The 21324-nt window shown below is 40.3% G+C and overlaps 1 protein-coding gene across 3 annotated transcripts in view; it reads left to right on the top strand.

Moving 5' to 3' along the window:
* The window catches only part of FAM135A (family with sequence similarity 135 member A), a 78893-nt gene that overhangs the window by 18345 nt on the left and 39224 nt on the right, over positions 1 to 21324 (top strand). For all 3 annotated transcript variants that reach the window (XR_011808517.1, XM_038176079.2, XM_038176078.2), the window contains exons 4-9: positions 15075 to 15154; positions 18859 to 18998; positions 19115 to 19185; positions 19515 to 19688; positions 20337 to 20463; positions 20867 to 21020. Coding sequence is in view for 2 of the 3 variants with exons in the window: in XM_038176079.2 (XP_038032007.2) it covers positions 15075 to 15154; positions 18859 to 18998; positions 19115 to 19185; positions 19515 to 19688; positions 20337 to 20463; positions 20867 to 21020 (746 nt within the window). In the remaining variant the exon portion in view is untranslated. The remainder of the gene's footprint in view (positions 1 to 15074; positions 15155 to 18858; positions 18999 to 19114; positions 19186 to 19514; positions 19689 to 20336; positions 20464 to 20866; positions 21021 to 21324) is intronic.

Below are 21324 nucleotides of genomic sequence, written 5' to 3'. Positions count from 1 at the left end.
TCCTTCTGATCAATGTCTAGTTGTTTATTTTTCCTACCAGCTTTGTCCTGTGCTTTAAATGACTTTTTCAGCCTGAGTGTTCACTCTGATGTATTTTTAGATGTCAGTCATTTGTCTTTCCCATTAAGTATAAAGTGAATCAGTTTAGTCATCTGAATTTGTGACAGGCTGCTCCCCCCACGCTTTTCTGTGGGGTCCACATATCCCAGTACTCAGTCTCAAACAGCATTATCTCTTCCTGCTTTCAGAACCATCTGAAGACATCTGCCATCTATTGCATCTCACTGTAGCATGTTTTCTTGGGTTTGTATCTGTAGCGACATTGTTTCCAGAAGCATGTAGGACTTTATTTATGCCAGCAATTAATTTGGTACATTCAGAATAAAGTGCTAGAAGCAATGTTGAGGTCCCTGTATCTATGTGGTTCCAGGATTACTTCAGACTAGGTTTAGTCTGGTCCTCTGGGGCAGATGTTTTCATCATGAGTGTGTTTTGAAGTTGTTTGTACCAGTGATTGGTTCAGACCTTTCTGTCCCCTGGGCTGAAGCACATTTTATGGTATGCAGATGTCACAAACTGGTGGTTTAACTTTCTCTAGGAGAGATCAAGTTCACATACACAGAAAGCACTCAGTGAACTCGAACCAGCATGTAGCAAGTGGGGTCCTTGTTGGACCCGAATGGCTTTTCCTGGAAGTTGCACTGCAGCTGTAAGTAGCAGAGGAATGTAATGTAGTTAAAGAACACAACTTCTTCTTATCTAATTTAGCTATCTCAGTATGTAATATTTTCTTATAGCTCTGCACTGCTTGCTTAAAAGCAAACTTGCTCCAGGTTGCCCTGCTGGCTTATTTTAACTGTTGATACATTTAGATAAGGCTGCACATAGTTTTCCTTTTTCAACCAGGGTGATGTGATCATGGGAATTTTTGCCCAAACAGTCCGTGGTTGATACGTGAGTATTGTGTGACAAAATGAATAAAAGAAGACCCATCTGAGATGGCAAGGCTTCAAGCTCTTCTGTTGTCTTACTTTATAAAGGCTCCGGTTAGAGTTGGGCCCTGTAGTACTGGCCTTTTATAAATACAAAGGGAAATATAACGCAGTACGAGGGAGATGCGGGCTGGAGAAATGGAAAAGGAGATGGATGGAAAACTGGCTGCGTGACTGGGCTCCAGGCGTTGTGCTCAGGTGGGGCAAAGGCCAGCTTGTCGTTAATGACTAGTGGCATCCCTCACAGGTGGATGCAGCATCAGTTCTGTTGGGTGTTCTGATTAACAGCCTGGATGATGAGACGTCGTGCCCTCTCAGCAACTTTTTGAATGATTACACTTTGCAGGGAATGGTTGGATACAGTGGAAAACAGAGCTCTTTGGAAGGACCTACACAAACTGGAGAAATGAGCTGACATTGTGTTAAAGGCAGAGTCACACAAATGAGACCCAACAACCCCATACAGCAGTGCAGGATGAGGGATAACTGGCTGGAAGACAGCTTTGCAGAAAAGTACCTGGTGGACAGTGAACACATGAGGTGAAAGGGAGACCTTACTAATTTGTATGGCTGGAGAAGACAGATCCAGGCTCTTCTTGCAGTTTTCCTGTGATAGGACGATGGGCAAGAGGCTCAAGCTGCCGTATGAAACATTCAGATTGTGCATGAGGAATGCTTTTTCACCAACTGGACCAGGTTGCACAGAGAGGATGTGGAACCTTCATCCTTGAAAACACTGAAAGTCTGACTGGACAGGTGCCAGCACAGCAGGGTCTGGTGGGACCTGCCTTCTGCAGGTGTTTGGGCTGGATAACTTCCAGGCTTTGCTTCCAATTTCAATTATTCTGTGATTCAGGTGCTTCTTTTCAGCCTTTGTTTGGAAAAAGGAAAATGCAGCGTCTCACAGCTAAGCGCTGTTTTTTTAAATACTCATGATTTTGTGTATTGAGGGATCTAGCTTTGTTTTGTGATTTTGAGATTTCTCAAACTTTGTGATTACACCTAAGACATATCAGTGATATTCACTGCCTTTACGCTTTTTATATGTAAAAATAAATGCATAACCTACTGAAATAATCCACAGGCCATTGCCCAGCACAGTATGAATTACTCTGTTTTGCTAACAGATGCCTGTGGAGGTTTATAACTTTGAAAGTATGATGCTTTATTCATGCTTGTTTGTATTAATGTGCTGAGTTTTGTCACTGGATGGCAGTCATATTTACTGTGATTTAAGGTCCCCTCATTATGTGATACTTGAGAATGACAGCCAGTCACACTACGAACTGAAGATGTGGCAGCCTTAGGAAGAAGTGTGGATTATGGGCTTGCTTTTGTTGTTACCACCAAACATCTTCCCTACCTTGTCCTGTAGCAGAAACTGGCAAATTCCCTTACTGACTTCCATGAATTTTCCTTTGGTCTCAGCATGTGTTATGTTCTCCCACTTTCAAGGCTATCGTTTTGACCTTGTCAGCCTCCTGACTCCTCTTTCCTCAGAGCATCAAGCACACTTGGGAAAGCGAGGTCTCCACCCTTCCTGTGTTGTGCTGCCTGACTCCTGTCAGCAGCGTGGGCTCGCTGTCAGGCTCTATTTCTCAGGTAGTTTTGAAACCACAGTATTCATTTTTCCATACTAATTTTCCTCTTGGAAAAATCTACAAAGGAGAAGCTGTAGATTTAGTCTACATTTTCTCTACCTGTTTGCATTCTTAAAATCCCAATGTTAAATTCTTATTTTTGTCACTTTTTTTTATTATTTTGTCAGTGATAGCCATGTGCACACACATCTAGCCAGATGGATTTAGAAGCTTTTCCATAGCAATGTCTCTGTCTCTGCTTTGTCTTGTTTTGCCAAGTAGAAGTTTCATCATGGGGTGCAATATCACAGGCATGTGAAAACACTTTTTGGATGCATATCACATCTGAAATTAGGTTATTGGGAGGATTTCAGTAGCACTAATTTGCTTGTGAACCTGAGCCTCATTGAAAGGCAAAGGAATTTAAGCTTTAGGAATTCAGAGACTATTGGAAAATTAGTGTTACAGTATTCTTCTGTGCCATAGATTTGTTTTCTCATTTGCAGACTCTTGCTGATGTATCTCAGCAGCATTGACATTTTATGCTTCCATGTGTCTGGTTGTGTAAAAGACAACACATTGAATCAGAGTAGGAATCTTAATGAATCTTACTATCATTACAGGGTAATTTAATGAGGAATCAGGCAACATATGAAAGGTTTTTTTTTGTTTGTTTGTTTTGTTTTGTTTTGTTTTGTTTTTCCCTGTATCCAGTGAGTTGTCTGAATTAATTTTATAATTTGTTAACAGTAAATTAAAATTTGAAGAGTGGGGCAATTCATCTTTCTTCTGGCTACATCAGGAGATGGACAGTTTCTGTTCCTAAATAAAGGAGTTCTGTGCTTTGTGCCATTAGCATATGATCAGGTAACAGACTGGCAGGGTACTTGGCACATTCAGGCTGAGCTGTTTGGTTTTCTTTGGAATTCATAAACCTCAGTCGAACTTTTGCTTTCAAACTACATTAGTGTATGACACAGCTTTCTGGAGGTAAGTGTTCTGAACTCCCTTCTGTCGTGTCGCGTATCTTCTGAAGTATTGTGCTCTGATCTTTCCTTAATGTAATGCCATCTCTTCAAAGGGAGAAGAAAGCTGTCAAATTTGTCTAACAGTTGCAAGATAAGCACTGTTCTTCAGCTTATGATTGTACAGCAATATGAATAGCAGTATTGCAGATTCAAGATTTGGAGGGCTGGGCTGTAAAAACGGGAATATTCTGTCTGGGAAAAAAAATGCAGATACTTTTCTTCTTTTATTCATATTTTTTAGAGGTGGATCAATTTCTGATTCTGGTTCAGTGGTGGATGCACATACACAGGCCCTTCTTGCTCTGAGGCAAGAATGGGTAAAACTGGGAATGAGGTATAAGAAAGTCATATCCTCTGTTGGTAGTGCTTCAGAAGATACATGTTAGTATGATCAAATATCCAATTAGCCCTTCTGATGCAGGATGTCTGAGGGGTCAACAACATGGTGTGCTCCCAAAGAGGAATAACCATTTGAAGTACCATATCATGGTCCTTTAGAATTGTGCCTTTTAAAAATAAAAAGCCCTACGTTTATTGAGAGTAGAAATCGGAAAAGTAAGTGTAAATTGAGCACTGCTCCCTTTGAGTTAGCTGAAAAAATAAAGCTCTTGAAGCGTGCTCAACCAGTTGGTAATTGTAGTTGTACTGGAGGGATGTTTTACAAAATCTTCTCTTTTTTATTTCCTCCAACCCTCCCCCAGCCAATATTTGTTCAAAAATACAACTCAGGATTTGTCAAATGTTCATGGCTATTTACTACATGTTTGAGACTTCGCAGATATTGGGTTAAAATCTCAAGTCACCTGAATTTTGTTCAGGCTTTAGCTCTTCTACATCGTCCTTCTGGAATGAAACTTAAAAACATAACATTTGAAGTTCATTATTTTGAATGAGTCAGACATATCCTCTAGACACTGAATTCATCAAAATTCACTTTTTAAGAAAAAAAGTGCTCAAATATGTGCTTATGCTATCTTAATCTCTTGCTGGAACCTGGTAGCATTGTGGTAGGTGTAACTGTTTTGTGTGACAATAAGGTTAAATGTAATTATGACATGCCTTATGTCATATGGCCTCCTTTGAGGACTACGCTTGGAGGTCTGTGTGTAATTCTTTCTTCCTGTGATCAAAGAAAGATGTGCCTTGTGTTAGTAAGACCAGGTACCATTTCACATGGTGCTATAAAGATCGAGTGTCAGCATGGCATGGGGCTGTCCTGCTGTGAAGACTGCCAGCAGAAACATGATCAGTGAGCTCAGTTTAGTGAGAAGGTAAATGACAATGGAGACAGAACTGAATATAAAATGATTTTCTCCAGATAAAACCCTTTTTTATTTTAACCTTTAGAACAATATAATTAGCTTCTGTGTGTTGTATGAAGGTAGAATGAGAGCAGGTGTTCACTGAGGTGCTGGTTGAAGACATCTGTGTAGTGGTTTCTTGAGTATGTGACTTCTCTTTCTAAATCTGACTTTTACTGAGCTGAGGATTCTGCAGTGGCGTGTGCCAGCAGCAGCAGCTTTAACGTTGCATTAAATACATGCTTAGTCATTAAAATTGCTAATTTTGAGACTCTTTCACAAGTTCAGCAGCACTTTTTTGTAGCATGTAGATTCTGCATTGGCTTACAGTTCAGACCAATCTCTATGTGATGGTAATGAAAACTAGGGAAAAATCTGACATTTCTAAGTGTTCTGACCTATTTTTGTGCACGTGGTTATAGCAGAAAGATGATTATGTTAGTCCTTTAAGTTAGTTTGACATCCATTAAACATCTTTCTCTGCTTCTTCAAATGCCATTCAGTATTCCACAGTGTTGACTGCCTTGTGGTACGACAGGAGGTTCTGGCATTGGGTCTTGTTGTGCCCCTTCTGCTGCATGTACATCTATTCGTACATTTATACAGATCTGAGTCTGTAATCACAGGCAGCAGTTTATTGGATGGTGTGAGAAATACAGCTTCATCTGAATATGGAGCCAGGCCCTGTCACACCTCCAGGCCTGCTGCTTCTGCTTCCATCAGGTGCTTTATTCAAGAATCACAGAATCATCTAGGTTGAAGGAGACCTCCAAGATCACCGAGTCCAGCCTCTGACCTAACACTAACCAGTCCTCCACTAAACCATATCCCTAAGCTCTACATCTAAACATCTTTTAAAGACCTCCAGGGATGGTGACTCAACCACTTCCCTGGGCAGCCTGTTCCAATGCCTCACAACCCTCTCAGTAAAGAAGTTCTTCCTAATATCCAACCTAAACCTCCCCTGGCACAACTTCAGCCCACTCCCCCTCATCCTGTCACCAGGCAAGTGACAAAAGACTCGTGTTGCTTCACATCTCTCCTTAAAATCTTCCTCTTTCCCTCCTTAAATCTCCTGGTACCTTTGCCAGTTACTGTATGCCATACAAAATAACTTTTCGCACTCTCAGATTTTTAGCCATTTTTCATACTCCTGAACTTGTTCCCCTTTCCTAGCTCTGACTTGTGTTGACAGGTGAGAAGCTCAAGACACTTCAGAGGGTTAGAGGCGCTCCAGGCTTAGGCTGCTAAGATGGCATAAGTACATATTTGAGCTCTTCAACACATTCATGTTTATCCACATAACTTTGTTTTGCCTGCAGTGTGGCTTTTCTGCCTTATGGTGGGTCAGCTCAAAATGCTAGGCCAGCAGAAAAATTAAAAAAAAACAAAAAAACACAGGACATGGTTCTGCTTTTGCCAGTTTGTCTCCCTGGCTCACCTTCCACAAGCTCACTGCTAGTCGGTGCCAGTGCAGGAGCAGAAGGTGAAACAGAGGAGTGGGATCCCTGCCTGTCACCAACCAGCCTCCGGGCTATGAACTGTAAGGCTGGACCTCATTCGGAGAGAGGTGCCTGTAGTTCAGCCTCTGTGCTGGGAAGACATCTCAAACAGGAGAGTCTGCTGCATCAGCACACCTCAGGCTGAGAGGGAGCAGCCCAGAGATGAGTATGTGTTGAAAGAAACCTTCTGCTTCAGCTGCTGCCTTCACCTCGCTTGGCATCCCTGCCCGCAGGGTACAGGATAGGGGCAGACATCAGGTGCGTCAGTTCTGATTTCCCTGAGCTGTCATTTGGGGATACGGAGCTTGGGTGGCAGTGCCAGTTCGCAGGTTCTCCTCTCCTTGCTCCTGGCTGTTTCTTGCCCTCCCGTTGTGCTGTCAGAGCTCCCGCACGAGCGCTGCAGGACCAGTCCAGTGGCAGTGTTGTCTGCAGGTAGCATGCTGGTGTAGCTGGGAACAGGCTGATACACCGCAGCACAGGGGCAAGAGTAAGGGTCTGGGAGGGCAGGGCAGAGTGAAGGGGGAAAACAGAGCTCTTTATTCATTTTTTCCCCTCCAAGTCCTTATATTTTAAAAGTCTAGGCTCATTTTCAAGCCAATTTAAACTGGTATCTGAAGGTTAACTCTGGTGAGTTTGGATTTTTAACTTTGCTCTTGTAAAGGTACAGGAGAGAATGAAGATGTTTTAGCTGTAGGAGGTGGCTCCAACTTGGCAAAAATAAAAAATACAAAAAAGTCCATCCAAGAGAAGCAAGTTGTTTCCTTTACACGGATGGGTAAGAAGTGGTGTGTTCAGGAATCTCCTGAGTTCATGTCTTGAATGCTCACCATACTCATTTGACATTTATGAATGCTTTGGATCACCTGAAGAAGAATTTAGACAAACAGATCTTGAATTCTGCTGCAGACCAAAAAAATGAACTTGAGGAGCTGATGTGACTTCCTTGAGTGATGTAGCTTTCTACAGGGGAAGATGAAGATGTTAGTAAGGGTTAAAAGAGTAACACCTTTATGTAATGTATCGTACATACAACATGATGGACAGTTAATGTGCATTTTTGGTCACATGTTTTTGTGAGAATTTCCTCTGTGGTACCTGAATTTCTGTTTCTGGTTAAATGTATGATATATTTGCTTTTAAAACAGAGATTGCATTTCATGAAAGCAAGTCACAAAGTGAATTGTAAAGCTTGTGTATTTGATTGCTGGCAGATGAGAGGAACAGAATTGCACAGCTGCAAAGCTTGAAAAAAAGATTTGAAAGACCATTGGCAGTAAGTACCAGAAAATGAGTTGTCAGACTTGTCTTCTGGTCTCCCATCTGTTGTGTTTGCTAAACCTTGATTTCAAAATTAACATGTTATGATGTGTCTGAGTAAGAACCACTGCCTGTTTGCAAGAGGTGGAGCTTTGGAAAAAACGGTGGCCCTACGTGCCAGCAAAACTCTGCATCCCATACCTTTGTCCCCAGAAAGCTGTCGAGCCAGTCAGCAGATACACACTTGTAATACACCATTTATGATGCTACTATCCTGAATCAATAAATCAACTAAAAAAAAATAAAGCTAAATAAGTACAGTTAGGAAGTTCTCTTATTAGGGAACGTAGGAAATCATTAGCTCTGAAGATGAGCTTCATGGAGCTGTTATAATTTAAAGAGGCAAGATAGCATGATTTCTTTTTTTGTTCCCTTCAGTAATAACAGGAAATAAAAGGGGAACTAAAATTATAAACACAGACTGATACAAGTTAAGAGTTACTTGATTAAATGAGAGCTATTACTATACATTTATGTGGCTCTTAAAATACTGTGGTTCAAGAGTATTTCCCTTTCAAGTTTTTAAACAAACATTGATAGCCACTGCAGGAATTCTGCCCGAGCTGCTGCTGGTAGGAATATGGGGAAAAGCTTTGTGTAGTAACAAGGCAAAATCCCTACTGCATTTACTTTCTGGTCTCCCCTGTCGTATATGATCCTGTTTCATAACAAGCTGCTGTGACTTATTTGAGGTATTCCAAATAAATGCTTCCAAATAAATGTCATCAGACTTTTGGCTTAACAATTGTTTTGCTTTATTTCTTAATAAAAATAGCCTTACCCATCTGAAAAATACCTGGATTTTTCATAGATAGGTTTGATAAAAGAGTTCAAACAAAGTCTTCGGGGCGCAATGATTTCCTGTTGTTCAAGGATCTGAAATGGAATTTGTTAAATGGCAGAAACCCCACAATGACAGCAGAGTGTAATCTCCTGGTGCTATAGATTGGAAGCACTTACACAAGGTGAGTGTAGGATGGGAAGTTTTGTGTGTATTCTATGCCTGTATCAACTGCTTCCCTGTTTGGATAAGCTCTGTAACTAGTTTTAACTTTAACAGGATACCAAATAATTCTGAATAATTTGTAGCAACGTTTAAAATAGAGGTTTTGTGCTCCAAGGTCATTTGAAATGCTCCAAACATCACAGGCAGGCTCAGATTGCCTTGAAAAATGTGTGGATGCTGGCATTTAGCAGTAAAAGGTTGTGACCGGTTGTGTGAAATGCCAAACACCTTCATTGCTTTTAAGATGGATTTTTATGAATCCTTGAAAGAATTAGTAGTGTGGGATCTCTGTAGTAGCAAGGGGCTCAGCTTGTAGGACAGAGATGTTGAACAGAAGTAGGCAATGTTCTTTCTGTCACTCTTGGATTCTTTTAATACGTGGCTGCCTCGACCCCTCAGTGCAGTGGGAGTTTCTGTTCTGCATTTGCCTGTGCACCAAGTGAAGCTTGCTTGCCTGAGCTGCTCTGCCACAACCGTCTCTTTGATGTCCCCTTGGACAGCAGAGAAGGAGAGAAGTCTCAGTGGTGGTCTGCACCTGAGCACGTGGATTTCAGCAGGGCCGCGCGTTTGGTAGGTCCCAGGAGCTCTCCTGAGGTTTTACATCTGCAGGGTCACAGCTGTCCCCTCGTTTTGAGGACTGATAGATGTAGGAGCTGCCCTGCAGGTGACCTGCTGTGCATGAGTGCTGCAGTCCAAGATGTTCAGTGTTTGCTCATGTTAGTGTGACTGAAGGCATTTGTGTGTGCGTTGAGCACACGGGGACTCAGGGACAAGGGAAGGTCAGAATCTGCTGTGTGCATTTCTGCCTGTCCTCTGCTTGGCAAGAGGAACTGCATAAAACTTTTACCTCAATGATGAACTGTATTATAAAGCTTTTTCAGGACGTATGCTTCCCTTGGAATGTGCTTTAGCCGGCAAAGTAAGTGTTTTTCAAGTAAATGCTCATGCGGCCATCTCTGTAAAAGCACATACACTTTCTTATGCATGAGATTTTTGTTTTAATAATGGTTGTTCTTTTTGACTGCATTTGCACGCATTACTGCCTCTGGTTCCATGTGGGAGCATTCAAAAGTCAAATAACCATTCCTTCTTATATTTCCTTTTCTGTTAGTAGCAAGATAAATTCCAATTATTGTCGAACCCACTTCTTGCTCAGATTATAAATGATGCTTTTCAACACATTTAATGGAAAAATATAAGCTACCTAAATGATGATCCCAGTGAAAAAAGAAACCTGACAATATTGCAGTGTCAGAACGTAATTCTGGCTTATGCCAGATCCTGCATCTTGAAGATTTTAATGCAGCTCATTTGAAAAAGATTGAATCCTTCATGCAGTGTGGGCAATAAATATCTCCTCTGTCCACTGGAGAGCAGTTAGTCTACCTACCATTTTCAGAAGGACTTTTTCTACAAGGTCTGTAGTAAGGACACTAAGCTGCAGGTTTAATAACATGATTATGGACTTGCATATGGTTATTTTCAGGACCAAATGAGACAGTGTACCTCAGCATGTGCACACGTTTAGCGTACTACATAGACTTGGGTTGACAGATATCCCTTGGATTTTTAGAAGTCCTCCATTAGTGACTTCAGCCGTTTTTTCCTGTGCTCCAGCCCAACCAACTTGATGGCTTTTTGCTGAACTTGCTCGAGCCGGGGGTCCCAAAGCTGGATACGTGATTCCAGATGTGGTCTAATGAGTGCTGAGTAAAGAGGGATCATCATCTTTGTCAAAACCTGGCTGTGCTTCTAGCTTTAACAAGGCGCGTGCCTGGATGGTCTGCCACTGTAGAGCCTTGCTAGCAATAGTCAAGGTTTCCTTTGCTGAGGGGTGGATGGCCCGATGGTGTTTGGGAAATGAGCAGAATGCATTTCCATAGGTACTGAGTTATCTTATCTATGGGAAGGACAAATAGGGGCCCACAAGGGAGTAAACCCTGCAGTGACCCCTGTCTCCAGGTAATGAATCCTCATTCTCCAGGTAAAGCAGTGATATCAGGAATAAGTACCGTGTTTCAGCTGTGGAATCTGGGGGAAGTGAGATAATGCAGGAAGAAAATAAACCTTCATAATTTTGAATGCAGTGGTGTCTGTAGAGGTTTCAGAATTGCTTGCTCTTCCTCCAACAAGGTGAAGCTTTTAAAAAGCCTTGGATGGGAATTCCTCTTACAGGAATGATGATCCTCCATAAGAGGGCAAGTATCTACTTTATTCCTTCAGACTTAAGAATTTCTGCCAAGTGTCCATGGTCTAAAAGGCCTCGGTACAGGCAATTTATTGTAATATTGGATTCTTTTGATGACATCCATCTGAGCTCTTCTGGATGTTCTTACCCACTAAGATCAAAGTACCTGAAAGATGTGTTGCATATTTGATCACCCATCAGGAGAGCTGTTTTTGCAGCACCTTGTAAATAGTTTCATAACACTCAGGAAGGCTGTTTCGAGTCTCACTTTGCTCAGTCTCCCTTTGGAGACTTTCTTTCATATCATTTGTATCAGCAAGCATCATGCAGCTGTCGCCTGCTTGTGTTGCTTTGCCTTGACAAAACGGTGCTAAAGACTTGCTCAGAATCATTTTGTCGTGTGGTGCCAGACCTTCATCCAGCTCTCGCTCTGCTTTTCTTCCCAGATTGGATTCGGGCACTGCCCATGCTGCAGTGACTCACCTTCAGATTCTGCTTCGTGAGCTGCTGCTGTAGCCTAAGCTTCTAAAATGCCAAAACCATCTTACATCATCTTACATGAATTATCAGGTGGTGGGTCTTATAAATGCAAAATCTATAAAGTGATCCAGCAACTATCATATATCAGGCTGTTGCTTCTGGTCGGGGTTTTTAGTGCGTCTTCCATCACACTGTAAAAATGACAGTTCTTGGTGATATTTCTCTTGGTTTTATTCCCTGTTTAGTTAAATACTTGGTTCATCTCATGGAACAAAAGCTAGCCAAGGGTCCTTACATATGGATGCTGATGTTCTCATATATATAATTATAGAATGGCCTGTGTTGGAAGGGACCTCAAAGATCATCTAGTTCAGATCATCCAGTAATATATGATATTTTCCTCATTTAATACAGTTAAGAGAGGGACTAAGGGAAAGGTTGTAACATGTTTTTTGTTTGTTTGTTTCCAAATACAGTAAAAGAATCAAGAATTCTTGTTCAAAAAAACCCATCCAGAAAAAATGGAGGCTGGAAAAATTCAGTTTTCTCAGCTTCTCCTAAGAACGTGCATGCCAGCCCTGACCTTCCTTCGTGCCAGCATCCGTAACATCATTATTGTCTGGGATTTTCCACTATCCAGAATACCTTCGTTCTCCCATTACAAAGATAAGATAATGGAGAGTTGATTGTATTCAGATCCTACTTGCAGAGTATTTTAAGGATATCTGGGATAATTGAATGTGACAAGTCCTTTGGTGCTGAATTGTTATCTGGACTCCCAAGCAGATGCAATTGAATAGAGCAGGTTTATGGGTCACTTGTAGACTCCATCAGAACCAGACGATGCTTCAGTTCCATATTCGTAGGGGAAATAGATGGAAGTCATTGGTTTGCATTGGCATTGTGTTGTTTGTTTGTTTGCTTTTAATAGAAAAGGAAGGAGTGTGACACACATCGATGAGTTGAACCAAACAGAGATGGAAAGATGAGGAGAGCAGGGCTGGGGGAGAAGAGAGTAACCACATTTGTGCATTTTTTGAAATCTCTTTTAGAAACTTGCTGTCGCATGAGGAATGTCTCAGCTTTAGAGAACGCTTCCTTGTTTTATGCATTACAAATACAGTCCCATTGTAAATTAAATACCCTGTTTCAGTATCACAGTATTACATTTGCAGATAGATCCTTAATCTATATGGTATTTAAAGATGAGTGGCAGTGATTAATTTGGGTAAATACTGTGTAGGAGGTTGGGCTTGTTATTTAAATATCTTGATGCAGTTACATAATTGTTTCAAAGACCTGGGCACAAGATTGGAAATTAAAATTTAAAAAATTGCCCTAAAATGAACTCCTACAGGATTTAAATTTTCAGATTAACAGGTAAATGTTTTATGTTATAAACTGCTTACAGTTTAAATCTGTGCTGAATATCAAAGCCACCTGTCTCAAACAAGCAGGAAATACACCCCCATCTCCACATTAACCTCACATCAAAATCCATCGGGTTTACTGGATACAGGGTCGAGTACACTGCTTTTGATGAATTGAATGTAATAATAGGAAATGTAAGGGTGTCACAATGGCCTTTGGTTTCACAAATTACATTCTAAGCGTGAACAATTCGATTGATTATTGTTCTCTTTGAGGCCTGGTTTATAAACAGTCATTTAGTAGCATCACCAGGACAAATGGGTCTTACTGGTTTAATAGGGATATTGCCTTGCGTGATACCTTGTTGCAGTCCTAATTCAGTCATCTCTCCACATTTGTTCAAGTTTTTAAGCTATAGTTAAAGTTATGCTCTGTAGACCTGGCTCTAAATATGAACTGCGAATGGTGCAGATTTGGGCTGTTTTAAAGGCTGGTAAAGGGGCTCAGCTTGGTAGAAGGTTAGAGTGACATGAAATAAAATACGTGGCGTGTTTCTGAACTACTGAGAAATAATATTTAACCACACCAATTACTTTACATTCTTTTCATAATACCTGAAGCAACAAGCACTGTGGTCTGCTAGCACATTCTAGTCATTTGGGTCGTGAGAAGATGTGGCTCGTGGGGTGTCAAGCTCTTGAGAAATGCTTACTGGGGATCCAGAAATGCTTACTGCGAAACTGGAGCTGCTGAGAAGTATCTCCTTGCTGAGGTTATCGAGTATTGTGAGGACGTGTCCTCAGTGTGGTGAAATGAGTAACTGACTGGATGATGGAGGCTGCATCTGGCCCACGGGAAAGGAGACATCAGTGGATTGCATCCTGCTGGGGTATTGACGAGAGGGCTCTCCTAATCGCCTTGATGCCTTACACTCTTAATGTTAATATAATACTTTTTAATCCAGTGCAAAATTAATTCAGAGTTTACTGGTTGTGAATCACTTAGGAAATGTATTTGGAATCTTCTTTGCCTTCAGGAATGATTCTGCTCTCCACTCTTACCTCTAGCCACATCACTGACTTATTAAGTATCTTCTGTTATAATGTATTCTTTGATACATAGTTTTGACCAGGCTATAGCTGATTTATTAGTTTTGTGGAAGGATTAAATTAAGAATTATTTTTATTGATTGACTGTCAGACTAGGAAATAGATGCATCATTTGCTGATGAACTGCTGGATCGTCAGGTGTAGCAGAGGTGCTAGTAACCAAAACTGGAGCAAGAAATAAGCAGGGATAGTTTGGATAGTCCAGACCATGAAAATGAGAGATGAGATTGAGTGGAATACAGAAGGGAAATTGCATACAAAAGGTATTTGAGGCTGTGCTTCTGCCTCTGCTTGAGGATGTTCCTGCTCCCTCGCTTCGGTGGTTTCAAGTTCGTGCAGGTCTGGCTGCACCTCACCCCTTAAAATAAAAACAAATTACCTGAAACGGGATGAGATGGAGAGAACACACCATCTAAGTGTGTATTTATGGGTGCTTGTGTCACGTGAGGAGTCCCATAAAATCAGTATATGAGACAATTAGGGATCATAGATCAAAAACAAGCTTGGGAACCACATGGAGCTGAACAGGTTTAAAAGCTCATTAAAAGTGGGGGCAGAGACTCAGAAAACAAAGACTGAAGGTTTTGTGTTGGTGGTGGTTTTTGTTTGTTTAATTTATTTTATTTTAGTCTTTATGCCTGCAGCTGCTGCCCTTGCTATCACAAAGGCAGTAGCGCTATGTCTTCATACTCAAGTGCTGCCATATTTTGCTTAGTGTGACCCTCTGTTTGCACCGGGTGGTGGTGGTGACAGGCAATGTCAAGAGTGTCTGGCAAGCAGGGTATTTTGTGGGGTTCCTGGTGCTGTGTGTGCTGCGGTTTCAGAAATAGTTTCCTCAGCAGCAGAGCTGGAGCCCTATAGATGTGCTACATGGTAAATCATCACGAGATGGGTGTGTGTGTAGCCAATGATCCTGATTTTTCACTCATATCAGTTCTCCAATAAATTACCCTGTATCTACATAAAGACTTCCATTTACACCATGGAGTGTGGAAAGTCTAGCTGTGTTCAGACTTCCTTCTTATATTCTTATCCATCCGGGTGATGACACACAAAAACACAGTTTTAAGCTTTTTACTCTCCCTTGCTCTGTTCCCCTGTCTCAGTTTGTGTTCCTGCCTTTGCCATTGTATGTAAGTGCACATGGTAAATGAGATGTACTGTACAGCACGTGTTGCAAATCACTGTCTTTTCCTTTAGCTTTTACCAGATCCGTGCATCTATGAAAATTCCTCCAAGAATTCCACACAAGTTAGAAGCTAGTTTGTTACACGCAACTGGTAAGTGCAAAGCCTTTTAGTAAGCGAGGCCATTATCTCGACCTGTTAATTAAGGGAGCATCCTTTTTGTCTTGTATTGTTATAACTAATACAAAAGTGATTTAATTCAGTCATTGACACAATTGAAATGTAAATTATAATTTCTCTTCAGCAATTAGACTCAAAAGTTGATTGCAAGATTTGTGTTACTGATTTTCCTCTGTTAATTCTCTTTGCTGGTAGTGAAACGTGGTGATTCCTTTATGTTAATATCTTTTGTTTTTTCCCCGATATGCTCGGTCTTCTTATATTTTGGACTAAGGTTACCAAGGACAGTTCTCATTTAACTAGATATCCTCAAAGTAGGGGAGAACTTCAGATACAAGCAATTATATAGAATGCTACATACCACCTCCCCTTTTTTCCCTTCCAAGAAGGCTCTGAAAGGATCCTGTCTTGCTGTTTGCAAGCTTGCTCTCTTGCTGTCCAGCAGCAAAATTGAAAATTAATTTAAGTCCCTGCACAGAATTAGCTACACCCTCTTCCCTTTTTTACCCTCCTTCCCCCCCCACCTTTTCTTCCCACTTCCCCCCATTTTTTTCCTGTACCTGACCTAGAAAGCAGAACTGCCTTTTGGTTTCTTTGTTGAGGCAAGTTGAACTGGAGAAACCTGTTAGCACTCTTCTAGTTCTGTACAGCCCACACCTCAGTGTGCTGTAGAAATGTGAAAAATGGAAATGAATGAAGTTTTCAAGTGACAGATGAAATTCCTGGAAATGCCAGGTAGAAGAACATGCTGCAGTCCGAGAAAATGGGATATAAAACTGGGATGCTGAAACCTGAATTTTTGACACTGTTCTAAAAGCAACTTTGAGAAGAACCACAATTTAGACACTGAATTTTAATCAGGCTTCCTGCATATTTATGTTTGCTTTGATTTATGTGAAGTAAATAAATAATTCTTACAAACCATGGCTATTCCATTTCAGTGGCAAAGTGTAGGGTTGTTTAGGGAATTTAGCTATGCTAGGCTGATCCTTTCACTCTAATAAAACATAAATTTTAATAGCATCACTTAATGATGTTTGATATTGCTAAAAGAATGTTTTATTTCCATTTCATGGTGTATTTTAGAACAGTCTCCAGCTAATCTCAGAAAGCTGCAGTTTTGTTAATAAATTCTGTGATGTGTTAGCTCTTTGGTCGCTCATTAGTAGGCAAAGCATTAAAGACTGCAATTTGACAGGAGTTAAGATCAGCGGTGCTGTCAAAACAAATCGGCCTGTGGTTCCCCCAGCTGCTACTCTTTACCTTCGTATTGCTCCATGCACTGTATTGACACAAGTGTCTGATTTGGCCTGGAAAGCCAATTGGGAAACTCAGTTCAGTTCAGATAAGCAACCATTTCACAAAAATACAAACCCTCCAAACCCCCAAAACCGGGGTCCTTTTCAGATCACTCTCTCAGTTTGTGCCACAGCAGCTTGTGTGTTTCTCCCCACTTTGATCAACAAAAGAGTGGGTATGGCTGCTTTTTTTTTTTTTTGGCAGTCACAGTTTTCCCACTCTAGTCCAAGTCATCTCGCCTAGCTATTTCTCATTCTCCCCAGCCTGTCCACAAGTCACCAACAGTTTCCTTACCCTAGCTGTGTTTTCCCCTCACCTGCGGACTCTCTGATCTAATTCTTCCTTTTATTTCCCCAGTTTAATTGTACGTGCTCATTTGTTCCTTTCTTCCTGTTCCTCCTTCTATCCTGTTTCTCCATCCTTTGCTGCTTCTTCCATCCCTTGCCCAGTTCTTCCTACCTTTTCATGAGGTCCTGTGCTTATTTAAATCCATGTTTCTTACATTTCTATTTCCATTGTATGTTTCTTACATTTCTATTTCCCTTACATTTCTATTTCCCGTGTCCTTTAGCAGTTCCTTTGAGTTCCTGCAGACCCAGGACAAGTGTCATTACAGTGGTGATACGGCAAGCTGTTTGCCTTAGGCCTGGACTTGAGAATGTCTCCTGGCATTTTTGTGACTTGAAGGGAGATGGAGGAATCCTTTAGGAAATTAAGAGAACAGATTAGGAATTTGTAGTCTGTATGTTATCTCCTGTTTGATGTTCTTCTGTAAGGCAGTTTAGACACAAGATGACCATGTTCACAGGTTCACAACACAAGAATGAATTCAGTCCTGACTGATGTGAGACCCTGATTCCCAGGTAGACGTGGCTCAGCCTGTTCCTGGTGCTGGCTTTGCCTCTTCTCCCCTTCTCTCACTTCTGAGGATGCAGTTTCACGTTACTCTCAAGTCAGCAGAACTGAGAGCTGTAACTCACAGAGCTGGACAGCGCGTAGGAAGCGGACCTTGGCCATGTGTCTCCATTACTTCTTTTCTATCCACATGCAGTGGCAGAATCCCTTCTGCTGATGGTGTGTGGTTCTGGCAGCTTACACGTAACGTGAAACCCTGCCCTCTCTGCCCTTCACCTGCAGCATGCGACAAGGACTGGTGCAAGGTGAACGTGCCGTTATTTAGGGGAATTGCCATTTAATGAGTCATCCTTTGTAGTTATTTTGTCCAAGAGACCTAGATCAATGATGCGTATCAAAGCACTTCAACAAAAAAATCTTTTTACTGGTTTCTAGCTTCTGTTGGAAGGTTGAACAATAACGAAGGTTATAGAGTGGGAGTGTTTGCTGTACGCAGACTCAGGCAGTGATTTTCTGTCAGTGGTCTGTAGACTCCAAACCTGCGAAGCGCCAACTTTGCAGATGTCTTTCTCTTTTGTGGACTTCTTTGAAGTGATTGATTAAGAAGAATCAAAATGTTTTAAAAAATGTTTCACGCTCCCATTTGCACAACTTATCAGACTCAGTGTTCTGAGAGAGGTTAATGTTGTTGAGGCTACTTGGTGAGGAGAGATAAGAAACTGTCGATATTTCTGTTGACTTAGTTCTTCCAAATTCCGCCTTCTTTTATGTGTTGTTTCACAGGGTAGTGGCCATCATCATATTTCCTGTGTGATAACCCTTGGATAGTAATTATTGCTAAATACTTCCTCAGTAACTTTTTAAAACTATTCCTTTTCTCATTGCTTCCAAAAGTCTTTTGACCTTTCTTGGCAGCGGGTTCCCCAGCCATATATCACTCTCTTGTGCACTCTTCATGGTGAACAGCTTCTGAATTGAAAGCAGAAATATCATCCTGAGCAGGAAATGAAAGGTTCAGGTGATATACTTGGAACTAGTCTGGCCAGAGCAATATGCAAAGATCTGGAAGGAAAGGAGGAACCACTGCTGCTCTTGATTAATTCAATGGAGTGATATGTATCAGTTAACCTCTGCCTCATCGATAGTTAATTCCGAATTCTTAGTGTGGTAAAACCTTGTAAAACAACACGAATGGTGAATGAAACAAGACAGACTTCAGGGGGGTTATTAAAATTTTTGATGCCTAGAGCGTTTCACTCCAACTTGGAGCAAATTAGATTCTTCAATCTAGAAATTGTATAAAAAGTAAATTACATTGAAAAATATTGATAAAGCATTTCTTAGAAACAAAGTGCTTCCCTTCAAATTCCAGTAGTTGCTGACTGAAATGGAAAACCACAGATATTGTTGGTGTTATGGTTTTAATTGTGGTCATGGAACTGATAGTAATGGGAAATTCACTTAGTTGCTCTGGAGTTGCCAGATGCTAGGCCAATAATATTAATCCTTGTTTCTCTTTTCAGGTGCAGATCTTGCCTTTCCTGCTTCAATCCATGACAATATAGTTTGCAGTAAAACATTTCAGATTCTGTACAAAAATGAGGAAGTGTCTGTGAACGATGTGATGATTTTCAAAATAAAAATGCTGTTAGATGAGAGGAAGGTAATCCATTAACTGATTTAACTATATTCAGATACTTAAATCCTTGTTATGTACAGTTTGGATTAGTATAAATAAGAGACATGGAAAGATTTCACAATTCCACGATTTCTTTTCAGATTGAGGAGTCTCTTAATGAAATGAATTTTCTGCTAACATTAGATCTACACTTCACGGATACAGACTATTCGTAAGTTTAAATATAGAAGATTTTATTAAAGCAACAGCATATGTTAACTTTTTAAACTAATTAAATCTGTGCTATATATAGATGTACTGTGCTCATATTAGACGTATATGAGAGTAAGAAAGAAATCCAACACTGAAGTCTGTTAAGATTTCATAACTGGTTTGACTCATTCTGTTTTTTTTTCTCTCCTCTGGGGTAGATATTATTGCATTCCAAAGTATAGACCAATGCAGTATTGTTATCTGCATCAGTTATTAATAACTTGCTTGCACATTGCACCTTGAATGTGGTCACTGTAATTGTATGTATTTGTTTTTTTTTATTCTTAGACCAGATGACCTGAGCACACTACAGCCAATTAGTAGCCGAACTTTAAAGTTGCACTTTAACTTACACCGGGGCCTTCACCATTACGTCAATGTTATGTTTGATTACTTCCACCTTTCTGTCATTTCGGTTATAGTCCATGCTTCTTTGGTTGCTCTGCATCAGCCCCTGATAAGGTAATCTCTTGTTAATAAAATACAAATAAAGTATTGGGTGTCCAAATGGAAACGTTATGAGAACTGAATACTTAGGAAGAAGTTAAGTCAACGTAGTTTTCTTTATGATTTTGTAACCCAAGGTTCAGAGTGAGGAGAAGCTTGTTTTCTGAGTTACCTTGAACAAAATTTTGAGTTTGTTTTTATTAGAAATAAGAGTATGCAATGTAATAGAGAGATAATACCCACAACCAGAGAAGAGAGAAGGAATGTATAAACATTGGTATTTATACATGTATATTTGTATGTGTAAATATTTATTCATGTTTTTAATCACTGAGATCTGCTGCTGACTGTAGTTAGTGACTGAAGTAGGTGCTGTTAATAGAATATCCTGAGTTGGAAGCCACCCACAAGGATCATGGAGCCCAATACAAATTGAGCATCTTCTGATGGCTATCTTCTCAGTTCTCAGTTGCTACTGTAGTGGCGATGATTTCTGCAAATGATACATTTACCTTCTCTAAAGTAAATGAAACCAGGGGATTTTGTTTTCTCTTTAAATAGAATTTTGCCTAATTTTAGTAAAGCTTTCTTCTTTCATTAAGTCGTGTCATCCATTGCAGTCACTGTTTATCTTGCTTACCGGTTCATTTGTGCTTTTTGCAGTTTCCCTCGCCCAGTGAAGAATACGTGGTTGAACAGAAATGCACCAGCACAAAACAGGGACTCTGTGATTCCTTCTCTTGAAAGCGTGGTCTTTGGCAATAACTACACAAAGCAGTTATCAGCAGATGTAAGAAAACTTCAGTTGAACATTTCATTTGTATTTTGTTGGGTGGTATGAATTTTATCTTTTCTGCACAAGTATTGTTTGATAAAAAATGAACTGTGTTAGAGTTACTTTGCTGTGCCAGGAATATAATATAATATGGGAAATAATAATATGGGAATATTATATAATTTAAATATGGGAAAAGAATTGTTCCAGAAGGCTACGTTACCTGTTTCAAAACTGTGCAAATGAAAGCTTACAGTATTTGTTGTTTTGCCTTATTTAAGATATTGCAATCTGTTGAAAATTGCAAAAAGATGGATGAGATTCATAAAAACAGGCAATTTACATTGTTAACACGTCCTTTATTGTATGAAATTAGTATGTGCCTAAATCTTTCTTCTTTTTTTTTTCTTTTTCCTAGGGTTGCAGTTTTGTTGTTTCAGAGTCTTTCCTCAGTCATGCCTATAATTTCCACTATACACTTTGTGCCAGTTTGCTGCTTGCTTTCAAAGGGTTACATAGCTATTTCCTTATGATAACAAAGGAGCTCCCCTCTTCTCACCGAATTGAACTAGGTATGTTGAATTTAATAAAATATATCACTTTCCTTTTGATGGTTATTAAAAATAACCCCTTTCCTAGGCTAAACTGGCTCTGATTTCATACATCTTGTATATCTAAAATCTTTTTATTCAAACTGAGCTGGAATTTAATAACTCAAGAACACAAAGGAAACAAGTGTGTTAAAACTCTGTGCATAGAAAAATACCAGAAACTGAGGGTTTTCTTTGTAGAAACAAAAGTACTGCTACAGTTACAGTACAGAGTATTTCTGTGTCAGTTATCTTAATCTTGATATGGAGGGAAACACCCTATTAT

This window comes from Anas platyrhynchos, chromosome 3, assembly GCF_047663525.1.
Source record: "Anas platyrhynchos isolate ZD024472 breed Pekin duck chromosome 3, IASCAAS_PekinDuck_T2T, whole genome shotgun sequence".
Lineage (NCBI taxonomy): Eukaryota > Metazoa > Chordata > Aves > Anseriformes > Anatidae > Anas > Anas platyrhynchos.
This window is presented reverse-complemented; position numbering and strand designations above follow the sequence as displayed.